Below are 12,060 nucleotides of genomic sequence, written 5' to 3' on the forward strand. Positions count from 1 at the left end.
TTCTCGCCTTTCCGATGAAAAAGGTACAAGATGCCCTGGGGAAAAGGTTGTTTCCTTTTAACACGAGAGGAGGGCTGGCAGTCTTGGAAAATCCCAGTTATATCTTAATTGTGTAAAGCATCCTCAATTTTTTGCTTTGTAACCGCCGGCGGCGGTGTGTTGTGTGACGTGTCAATATAAAAAAAATTAGAATAAACCTGGGATCGAGGTTGATAAATACACGTTTTGACTTATCGTTGCCGTTCAATTTTCAGCCCCGCATAGTAATATTATCCCGAATGTTTATCTACCATGGGCAATATTATGGCCAACTAATTAGATTCCAAACCTCCGAATTGATTCCCGCAAGAAACAAAGGATAAATCATAGGAAGAAAATACCAACTAGCTTAGGAGACGTGTTATTCATCTTTTCAGATCTTCTTCATACTTGTATTAGAATTAATTACAAACATGTTTAAATTATTTTCAATATCTCTACTTCTTGCTGCTCTTATATTTCCAACAACGCTGGTTAATGTTGGTAAAGGTTAGTTGTTTTGTTTTCGTGCAACGTCATCAATTATTGCCCTCCATAACGGGACCTAAAATAGAATCCCTTTTTACCTTTGCGCTCAATTTAATTATTAACGCAAAAATCAAAAATATAGCGATATAGTGATCAGGTTTTTAACTTGCAATGAATTTACTTTTCAGGGCAATGTAGCTACTACTATGACTCTATGCAAGGGATTCAATTTTTGAGGCTGACCTGTGTGAAGAGAAGCTTAAACTCTTCCCAAGCACTTTTTTTATCAATAAAAGCTTCTAAGGTCAAAATTAAAAAAGTGTTATGTTCGCTTCCTGCGATTGACCCATTGCAATATAACAAACCTAAAAAAAAATGCAACCGATATCAGTATTCGTATCAACAAAGCTAATTGTTATTTTAACATTGGACATAGATTGCTCCTTTTTTTATTATCAATTAAGTTTCAGTGGCTCTAAACCCTGTCCTATGCGATCCTTCCTCCACAAGGGTGGACAGGACTGGGACAAATACCTAAGAGACTGATGCCGGTGCTTTTCCAAGGACTTAATTTTAAATACAATATTTTACTCCAGGCAGATCCATCCAGCACAGCTGTTTCGGAGCGGACAAAAATGCTACGAAAAAATAATTCGATTTACCCTCTCAGTTAAAATAGGATATCTCAAGAACAAAATAAGATTTTTATATTCTGTAAAAAGAATAATAATCTTAGATAAATTCTCCATATTATTAAAAGAAATTTTTTTTTGGACACCTGTCCGAAATTGGTAAATTTAGGCCAAAATGTCTAAAAATGACTTAAAAATTATCATTTAGATAAATGTCTTCCACAAAATTTCTGGAATAAAGTTAAAAAAACATGTTTTTTATGGTCCACAGGTTAGGTTAAATATCTGGAATGAAAATTACTTAATTTTATTACTGTCCGAAATTGTCCAAAGGGTTATATTTGGGCCAAATGTGAGAACTATGTGAAAAACGGCCTTAAGAGCCTTAATATATGCTTAAAGTTTATTTATTAACTGAATAAAAAACATTGCTTTGGATTCTAAGACCATTAAGGATGATGTAGATGAAATATTAGTCTGTCCGAAATTGTCCAAAGGGTCACTTTTGGTCCTAAGGTTTTTCGGGCCAAATATGTGACATCTATATATTAAATAAAACATCATTCAGAGTCGACGGTTTCAACATTTTAGTTTATCATGCTAGAAGAAAATACCTCAAGTTGTGCATAAATATTTTATTTATTATATATATACAAAGCAATCATTTTGTGTTTCTTTATAAACTGTATAAAATAGCACCCAATCTTGTGTTAAAGCCAAGATTAGCTAGCTAGGTAGCTAAAAACATCTTTGATTTTAACAATTTCATCTTGAGAAAGCCCACCAAAGTCTTAACTAAATAAAAAAAAAGAAGTATTAAGTTACTTAGCTACAAAATGCAAAACTGTAGGACCAAAAAATAGCTACTCTTTACAGAAAAATATAAAACAGGAGAAGCAAGATTAAAAAAGATAACAATTATCAACGCTTAAAGTTTTACAAGCTGTAAAACAATTTCTTAAACTTAAGGGTGCTCTAATAGCACAAAAATAATAATAAAATCCCTGCAAAATAAAGTAGTTTCCTGTTTTGTCCCTTACCTCGTGCTCTGCCAAACTTTAGCTAGCTAAAAAATTGCAAAGACACCGTTGTCTCGCTTATTCCAACATTTTCGAAAAATTCCGGTTTCGAACCAGGATTCCCGGGTCGAGCAATCAAGTCCAAGGTAAACACCACGCCGCCGTAATTTTTTTGAGAAAAACCATACCTAACAAAACATTAAATGGCATCGCTATGACTCTCTTAGAAGTTTAGATAATTATTTAATTAGACAGAAAAGGGATCACACTACATCAAATCGCCGTGCACCACTTTGGCAACTTTTTCTCCTCTTTTTTAGCGCCTAAAGAAGACTTTAACTTAAAATTTAAGTAGTTTATAGTTTGCGAGACGAACGGTGCACGGTACCGGCCAATAGAACCATGTTTCCAGGCCCCCCATACCAATTTTCAAGTCCGTAGCTAGTAGCGCGGCGTTGCCACGAGGTTGGAAAGATGGTATACTTTCGCCAAAAATACTGTTTTTTTTAATTTTGTGTGTTTTATTCGACGAAATAACTCGAAATCCATAACACACATGTATAACATATTTATATATTAAAAAAGAAGAAAAGTAGGTCGTTTTAATACTTTTTATTTCAGTAAAATTAAAACAATACAAAAAAAGTTTCAAAAACTTAAAAAATGATAAAAATACAAAATTTCAAAAAAAATTGTGGAAGCCATTTTAATTTTGTCCGCGGTTTGACCGTAGCGAAACAGCCGTGCCAGGGTAAAAAATAAATCTTAAACTGTAGCTTTAAGCATTTCAACAGTCGTATTAAAACATCAGGTGAAATTGATACTATTTTAATTTTATGTAATACATCAATTCAATTTACAATTTTATTTCTTCAATTCAATATATTTGCTATAGAAAAAGTAGGTATATACAATATAACAACTTACAGTTATAATTTGATGACTAGAGACCTACACAAAAGCTAGCTTATAATAAGGCGAAGGCCACCAAATGGTTTGCATTGTTCCAATGATATGAAGGGGTATTTTAGGCACAAATACTTTTCTCAAGTTTTATCATAATTCTTGCGGTCGGATTTTGCGTCATAATAATGGTTGAACCAATCATGGGCCAGTATTCAGGTTAAGCAGCCATTATGAAATGGGGTAAAAATGCCGTAATCATAATGTGGTGAAACCTTCATAAATACAATACTGGATTTTTCAAGGAATTCTTTTTTCTTTTCAGTCAAATCTTTAATATGTTTTAGATACTGCCTAATTTTTGCCTTTTTGGATTGTTGTTTTGATTATTAAAAACAAACATTCTCTTAAAGCCCAGCTGTTCCAGTTTCCAGCATTCATTCTTTCTTCTGTAATATTCTGTAATTTTTAAATATGTATTCTGTAATTTTGCGTGGGTGACTTATTAAGGTGGCAGTAACCCTTTTTTAGCTGTCCAAATAGCTGAATTATTTACTCAGTTTTTTTTTTACTATTTCCTGAAAATATAGGCCTTATAAAATTATTTTAACTTACACTAAAATTACTGAGTCAGCAGAAATTATATTTAAAAATGCATAAACAAGAAAAAATTCAACTTCTACGACCTCTAACTTTTTACAATCTCATTATTTTTCATCAGCTTCTGTTTTTAAATGAACCTTGGGTTAACCCTGTTAAAACAGTGTGCAGATTTTTTTTGTTTACTCTTATTTTTTTAACAATAGCCTTTTGTTTTTTTCAAAAGATTCTTTGTTAGCATCCCCTGCTTCATATGATGCCCTTAAATGAAAACTTTCTGTACAATTATGCAAGCGCGTAGACTTAACTATATTCGGCAGAACTAAATAATTATTCATGAATTTTATTTTAAAGGGGAATTGTTGAGGCTGAATATATCTGGTGAAAGATAATAGTATTTTAGCCATAAAATCGTGACAAGTGTTTTATAACAACAAAATATGGATCCGAAAATAACCTTTCATGACTAATTATGTAAAAAACAAAATTCCGATTTTTAAAAGGGTTACTGCCACTTTAAATATGTTAAATGGGCTTTAGCATTTCTGTGTTTGTTCTTATGTGAAAATTTTATTTGCAATGGGAAGTAATATGTACCTGCCAAGGCAAGTCACCAGTTTTATCACAATTCGTTATTAAAATTGAAATTATCTTGGTACATATGGCACATTTCACAGTTGTTGCTTGTTAACTATTTTTTAAAGAATTTTTTTCAAATTCAAATATTGATTCTTCAAGTGGGTGAAAAGTCAAAGACCTTACTTATGACTTGAATACATGAAGCTAAAAATCCTGGTTGTGTACAATGTTGAAGAATCACATTAGGTGTTCCCTACACTGAAATAGCAAACCGATTGTTGCAATAAATCGATGTTTGTATATTTCTATAAGCTGTAACGTTTTAGAACAGCAGAAATTGTTAAGCCTTGTATGTAAAATCTTATTTGAAGCACTGAATCAATTATTTCGAGTCTGTAACTCTTTCAGGCCATCCTGTGAGCCAGAAACATTGAATCAATTTGTTGTATTGTGCTTATTGTGTTACCAGATTCCCTCCTGCAAAAAAAAAGTTTGCTTTGCAACAACCAGGGATCAAATTTTTACCTACCTACTGTTTGTAAATTTATGAACTATTAATTCTTTCCTAGTTGCAGCTCAAGAAGATCCTGTTGAGGATGAGGTAACAACTGAAGAAGATGCTGGTGAAGATTCAAAGGTGCGTGTGTTGTTGATTTTTGAAAGTTTGTTTTTCTTTTAGAGGTACCTGTTTGATTTAGCTGTTCTTTTTGTTTAGGTTGAGACCGAGGATGAAGATAATTCTTCAGAAACAACCAGCGAGGAAACATCTCCAACTGGAAAGGTAGTGTAATATAAGCTTGGAATTTGGCATTATTAAACAAAGCCATATTTTTTAGGAGAGTCAGAGGTACATACCTCTACAGGTGTAAATTGATTAAGACATGCTATTTGCTTGCACATGAAAAATACTAATTTTTTTATGAATTTGTCCAATGTAGCACACCTTAGTAAAACATACCTAAAACACTTGACGTGTGCTTTTGCCACACATGTACCAAAACCTTTCTTAAAGCTGTGCAAAGCAGGGCTGAAAACCCAATATCATGTCTAAATTGTGTCAACCTTTTGGCTTTCTCCAACAAACAAAACCCAATGGCTGGAGAAACAGAGGGCGAGATGTCCAAGTGTGGTTTCTGATTCTGCTTTTAGGAATATATGGGGATTTCGACATATTATTCAAGTTTAGGATACCAGAATAAAAAGCGTCGAAATTTTGTTATTTTTCTTAACTTTTAATGTTTTCATAGGATGCTGAAGAAGAAGAAGAAAAACCTCAGGGGGTTAGGCCATCTCCAGACGCTGAAACTGCTGTTTTATTCACAGACTATCCTGATAAACGTAAGCCATCTACATTCTGTTCAATCCTAAAAGCATAAAATAATTTTAGTGCGTGATTTCCCCCTAACTTCATAAACTTTCATTCAGTATGGACATATGTCTAACAGAGTATTTATATTTTTGCATATATTTTTACATTACAAGTAACATCAGGAATTTCCAATATATTAATGTATCTTTCACATCAAGTTTTTATTTGAAACTTACCAACACATAAGAAATAGGATTTTGTTTTTTTATTATTTTGTAAAAAAAAATATATTTCGTATTTAATTTAGAATTACCTGCTGGCAAGCCAATATATGTGCTAGTTGGTTTCCACAACAAAGGAAATAAAGATTTCATTGTTGAAACTATTGATGCTTCATTCAGATATCCACAAGATTATAGTTACCACATTCAAAATTTCACTGGTACGCAGTATAACAGAGTTGTTCAATCCGGTGAAGAAGCTTCTTTCCAATATGCTTTTCATCCTCACGAGAGTTATGGTGGAAGACCGTTTGGTTTAACAATTCTTATGTTTTATAAAGATTCGGTAGGTAGTATGATCTCTTTCTTAACATGTCTATGAACAATTTGCTGTGACTTCGGCTGTTAGTCCTTCTGACTAAGTTCTATGTTTTCCCACGCTTGAAATATCTAACTATCAATGGTGATGATTAATACTTAGGACACCTTATGATAACAATGATTTTTAAGTTTTCTGAATTGATAGTTGTGAATTTACTTTTTCATGTCAGCAAGTAATTTGTGATGTGAACTTAAATTTACTTCGCTTTTTTTCAAAACTAGTCGATAAGAATATTATAAGAGATTACTATTGGGCAATTTAAATTTTCCAATTGTGGTGTTTAATATGTAGGTAATGTAATTAATAGGTAGGCTAAAAAAGGGTTAACACGGACATGTTATTTACAGGGTTACCATGCCTTCTCAAAAGTTCTTAATTCTCCTCTCTTTTCTCAAAAATCTTAATTTTCCTTTTACAAAACTATATTGTTTGTCACATATATAATTTCATTTTCATAATGCATAGAAATCATACCACATGAGTGAAGAAATAATTTATTCTTCACTCATCTGTGCTACCTTTCTCCTTGAATATTTTTAATTTATTTTGAAATATATGAAAATATCCATATATCTCAATTTTTTAAGAAAATACTGTCATCTTTTAAAAAAAGCTTTAAAATTCTTATCAAAAGACCTCAAATTTGACTCTATAAAAAGGGTAGCAACCCTGATGTATATTTGTTGGAACATCTTGAACAAAATCATCCCAAGTTAAAAATAAAATTCATTTTTTCCATTTCTCCACATTGGCTGTTACTAACTTTAAGATAGCAAAATAGTTGTCCATTCTCATGATTTACACAAGTGTCATCTGTCCCCAAGCAGAGGTGGACACATTTTAGTATTAAAATCATGGAAAAACAGATTTATAGACCCATTCACTTGAACAAAGTCTTTAACAGATTCCTCCATAGCCTCTATTAACAAGTGTGGTTAAAATTTTGTGTTCCTTAAGAATTAATTTATCGATGATGATGATCAATACTTAGGACACCTTATGAAAATAATGATTTTTAAGTTTACTGAATCGATAATTAAATTCCAAAAGTTATACCCTTTTATTGATGCTTATTTAAGAAATAGCATATTTTTGATTTCCGCCAGCGAAGGCGGAGTCTTTAAAATTGCCTGAGGAGAGAGATAGGTAGGGACAACGCAGCTAGGCTGGACGCCCGAAACCTATCCAGGCTAAAGCTTAAATACTCGTTTTGACAGATTTTTTTCTGAGAACGAGGCTAAAATGAGTTTTGAGATAAGAATCCTAACAGTGCATCAAATTGTTTTATTATCCAATGAACAACACTTTATTTTAAACTTTATATGCTATCGAAAGTTAAAGCTCGTGCAGTGTAGCATAATGAAGATCGTCTTATAATGCGCCATCTTTGATGTTATTAACATTTCACTTTAATAATTAGTCATTCGCTTCTGTACAATTTTGCAAGCACATAGACTAAAGCTATATTAAGCAGAACTAATTAATTATTCATGAATTTTAATTTAATAAGAGAAATTGTTGAGGTTGAATATTTTTGGTGAAAGATAATGTATTATAGCTATAAAATTGTGACGTGTTATAAAAGAAAAAATAAGTATATGTAGTCTGAAAATAACCTTTCGTAACTGATTATTTGAAAAAAATTTGCTTTAAAGATATTTTCCAAGTTGTTTTTCAGAGAAAAGGAAAAAATAAATAAATTTTCAACCTTACCGTTGTTCTTATTTTGTTTTTATTGTTCATCAATTTTCAAGTTTATTATTTTTCTTTTAAAATTGTTCTTATATAGAGAAATGAAGTTTATGTAAGTTAAGTTAGCTATGATATCCAGTTACAATAATAATCAAAAATTGAAATTCAAAATTTTAGAATATTCAATGATTTTGTTCACCCATATTACTCAGTCCTCTTCCACAGTTCAGTACTTTTTAATTGCTAATGGCGGAAATCTTCAAGCCGCAGGGCTTCTTGTTTATCATTCATTTAATGAAGAATTTTGAAGTACATGCACATACCAAGTTAACAGAAAATTTGAAGCAACAGTAAACTCTTTATTTTATAAAAAGCATAAACCTTATGAACCTTAATCCCCCCGTGATAGCTCATTAGAAGAGATGGGAGTGGAATAAGGGGGATTGACATGCAATGTCTACTGACAGTTATAATATTATACATGACTTCACAAAAATGTTGTCTTTTTGCTTCACTCAGCCTGCCATGACAACAATGTGTAGTCAATGAACGTAGTTGTCTGAGTTTGTCCTGTTGATTTCCAGTCATCATCCTGTACCAGGGTGATTAATGGTTCTAAAATTTTAGAAATAAATTTTTAAAAAACGACTTTTTAAGGCTTGTTGTAGATTTGTTTTGGAATACAGAATACTCAATTCGCCTTGAAGAGCAGCTAAAAAACATGTACAAAAGAAATTTTATATTTGTTTAAACTTGGGAAACTGAACTTTTCAAACTTTTTGTTTTTATAGGATGGTAATCAATATGGTACTGGTCTTTTCAATGAAACTGTAACATTCAAAGAAATTGATGAATCATTTGATGGCGAAACATTCTTCCTTTATGTATTGTTAGCAGCTGTTGCTCTTTTAGTTATTTTTGGTTTGAATTATGCGTTTGGGAACAGTAAGGTAGGTCGTGTACAAGATATATACATGTTTGTTGCAATATCGATTATGATGAGTTTTAACTTAGGACACCTTATGAAGTTCATCATGATTTTTAAGTTTGCTGAATCGATATCGACACTTCATCTTCATTTTGTTTTTCCAAGATGTTGCATATTCTGTAATTTAGACAATCTTTTTTTAGTTAAAAAGATCCTTTACAACCAAACAAGAAGCTCCAGAAATTGGGACTCAAAACGACAAAAATAATGTCGATTACGATTGGCTGCCCAAAGAAACTACAACAGACTTCAGTAAGTTCTTTTTAGCTTTTTTGTTTGTTTGTTTTTATTGTCGATTTTTGTTGGGGTGTCTTGTCTTATCAGCAATATCTTTGAAATTCAAATTTTACCTTTTTTTAAGTAAATCAGAAGAAATTTTCCCCCTTAATTTGCAAAAATTTAATTCTAAATAATTTTAAATATTTTTTTGAAAAATAGCGTCAATTATGGTTGTAGCAAACATGGTAATCCAAGGTTTGTTAGGAGTTTCATGAAGAAGGGGGGTCAGTTTGTGTTTAATAGTTTGCAATGTTACAGGGTTCCCACGCCCCCTCATAACTCGTCCAATCTCCTCAATTTTTTTGAAATTTAGGTTTTCTTCTCAAATCTTCAGAAAAATTTGACTTTTGGTTATTTTTATATAATACCACAATTTGTGGTTGCTGTAGCCTGCAAACATTACTTTCTTTTGCTGGGTTTGTATTTGAAGCAAAATTTTTAGCTATCTTTCGTAAGAAAATATTGAGATGCCAGTCTGTGTGTTCCTTCGTTTTTAAAAAACTGAAGTTTTTATCGAATTTCTTCAATTTTGTTAACAAAAACTCCTTAACTCCTTATTTTTTTTACAGGCAAGCAATCTCCCAGACGTTCTCCAAGACAAAGACGTGTTAAAAGAAGCACAGGATCAGGAGAGGAATGAATGTAAACATACTAGTTGGGTGTTTGTCACATATATTAGGGTGAAACTAATTGATAAATTGATTAAAAACTTGTTTTTTAATCCATTTATCAAAAGTTTGGTCTTGCTTTTTAGCGTTTTCTTTTGTCGAGCTAACATAACAAGCGAAATTTTGTATGACTATTCTAGAAAAAGTTCGGTTTGTTTTTACGTTTTTTCTTACCAATCAATATAAAAGCGTGAAATAAATTGTAACTATGATAGTTGAATTTTTTAAATGACATCAATAAAATTTTTGAATCTCCTTTCGTCGTTGTTTTTGTTTTATGAAGGCGAGTTTATTAATATACCCCGTCCAACCCATGCTAGCATGGAAAATGGACGTTAAGCCGAGAATGATGATGATGATGAACAGTTCGTCTCTTTTATAATGAGCTCGTTCTTTGACAGAGTCAGTGTCGATTGCCATGGTGCAGAGAACAATTTAATTCGTGTCAACATTTGGGTTATGTTAACGATAGCTAAACATTGATTTCTTCTTAAAAACGTCGCCCTCTTTAAAAACGCCGCGTCCAAAAACAGCAATTTCTAATAAACACGTTTATTAGAGTAAGTACTGTATTACTATTATTAGTAATCAGACCGAATAACAATTGAAATAAAAAAGCAATGTTTTGAATCCTTACCTGGCGATGCGAAGAAATGCAATGTTCGAGGTATAAACATTGGGTTTACCAATTTTTATTGCAGTTGGAGCTCCAATTGAACAAAAAACAAGAAGCCCTGGGGGCTCTAAGAATTTCCGCTCGCTACCAAAATATTTGATGACAACCTGCTAATTTGTTGTGTTAGCATGCCAAACATTCGAAAAGGTTTGGTGCATGAAGCTCTGAAGATAAAGCACGCAAGTGACATATCTTACAACAAACGCAAATAAAACGAAACGTGTCATAATAAACTCACATTTTAAAAGAAATTGCTAACAAAAAATACAGCCTATCATTTTGGTAGAAAGTCTTGCGATTGAAACGTTTATACGGTCTTAAACGGCATTTAGTTGACAAAAAATCAAAATTTTGATGTCACCATGTTCAGCATACGTTAACTGTGTCAAATTTTGTTGAAAATAAAGTAGTTTTAATTATTGGACAAATTTTGGCCTAAAATGACATTTAAGTGACAAAAATCAAAATTATGATGTCACCATTATGTTTAGCATACTTTTTTTGTTAACTGTGCCAAATTTTGTCAAAAACAAGTACCAATTTTTGCCTGGAACGTCATATAGATGACTTCTTAGTACTTAGGGAGCTTGGGTACGAAGTTTAAATTTGTGACGTTGCAGGGACAGGGTTAGTTAGTTAATCAGTTATCTACCTCCTCTTAGAGGAACGTGAAATCCCAGGGTCGGTTTTTTCTCAAAAAATGCTCCGAAAGAAAAAAACGACGGCTTTAAAGAACTTCCTACGCCTTCGGGCGCGGAAATTCAACAAACAATTTGTCCCAACAGCATGTGCAGATTAGCTGTAGCCCATTACCTTTTCACCTAATGATTAACGCAGGTTTTGTTACAACATTTCTTATCCTGCACCCTGCTGTTGATTATATATAAGAATACCTCGAGTATTTTTCCTCACCTTTCACGACATAGACCGATCTTCATTGATAAGTAGTAGATCCTCATCTTTTTCACATCATGTAGCTGTAGTTTTGGAGGAATATCTGTGGGATCTAAGCTACAACTAAACTTGTAATTTTTATTTGCTTTGTCTTTTGGATGTTTTACTAAACGAGGATGTCGCATCAACTTTCTAATTTTTATCTGCAGTTTTTGAACATTTCCTTTGGCACACTGACATATATTTTTGGCCATTCTGAACATTGTTAACATCCTTTGCATTGTCCATGTTTAAAAACTGTAATAATTGATATCATAAATCAATTATATACTATTGCAATATGCAACGATTTTCTTCAATTTATCTAGCCAAGTACACCAAATCAATCGCCCTATGAGATAAGATCAAAAATATCAAAAAGGCAAAAAATCCTTAAGACGAGGGTGAATTGGTGTTGAGAGCGCTTTTAATAACATCTGCCCAACCTCGTTCCCAGGGCATTTTGTTTTGATAAAGCTGATAGCGCCACTCCGTAATGCGGCTCAGGGGCCACAAGACCCTGGGGACAAGTTTAACATCTGCCTTTAAATAGCGGTGGTTGTTTTCAGAGCAGTAATGAATAGAGTATAAGGAACTTTTTGGGCGGGTGAAAGGAAACAAAGAGACACAATCAAAACAAGAAAACAGCTTTTTTAAGGGCAGCGAAATTGG

At 32.5% G+C, this 12,060-nt stretch overlaps 1 protein-coding gene and 1 long non-coding RNA gene across 2 annotated transcripts; one reads left to right on the plus strand and one right to left on the minus strand.

The window, feature by feature from the left end:
• Positions 1-332: 332 nt before the first annotated feature.
• Positions 333-10,034, plus strand: LOC130613979 (translocon-associated protein subunit alpha-like). Its single transcript, XM_057435358.1, has 8 exons — positions 333-528; positions 4,810-4,877; positions 4,956-5,021; positions 5,488-5,578; positions 5,857-6,116; positions 8,636-8,794; positions 8,976-9,084; positions 9,681-10,034. Exons 1-8 carry the CDS (start codon positions 453-455, stop codon positions 9,749-9,751), a joined length of 900 nt encoding a protein of 299 aa, XP_057291341.1. The 5' UTR covers positions 333-452; the 3' UTR covers positions 9,752-10,034.
• LOC130613980 (uncharacterized) lies at positions 1,542-2,902 on the minus strand. Its single transcript, XR_008975785.1, has 2 exons — positions 2,180-2,902; positions 1,542-1,934 (listed from the first exon to the last, which is right to left on the minus strand). It is a non-coding gene; the product is annotated as an uncharacterized LOC130613980 (long non-coding RNA).
• Positions 10,035-12,060: the final 2,026 nt, after the last annotated feature.

This window comes from Hydractinia symbiolongicarpus, chromosome 11, assembly GCF_029227915.1.
Source record: "Hydractinia symbiolongicarpus strain clone_291-10 chromosome 11, HSymV2.1, whole genome shotgun sequence".
Classification (NCBI taxonomy): domain Eukaryota; kingdom Metazoa; phylum Cnidaria; class Hydrozoa; order Anthoathecata; family Hydractiniidae; genus Hydractinia; species Hydractinia symbiolongicarpus.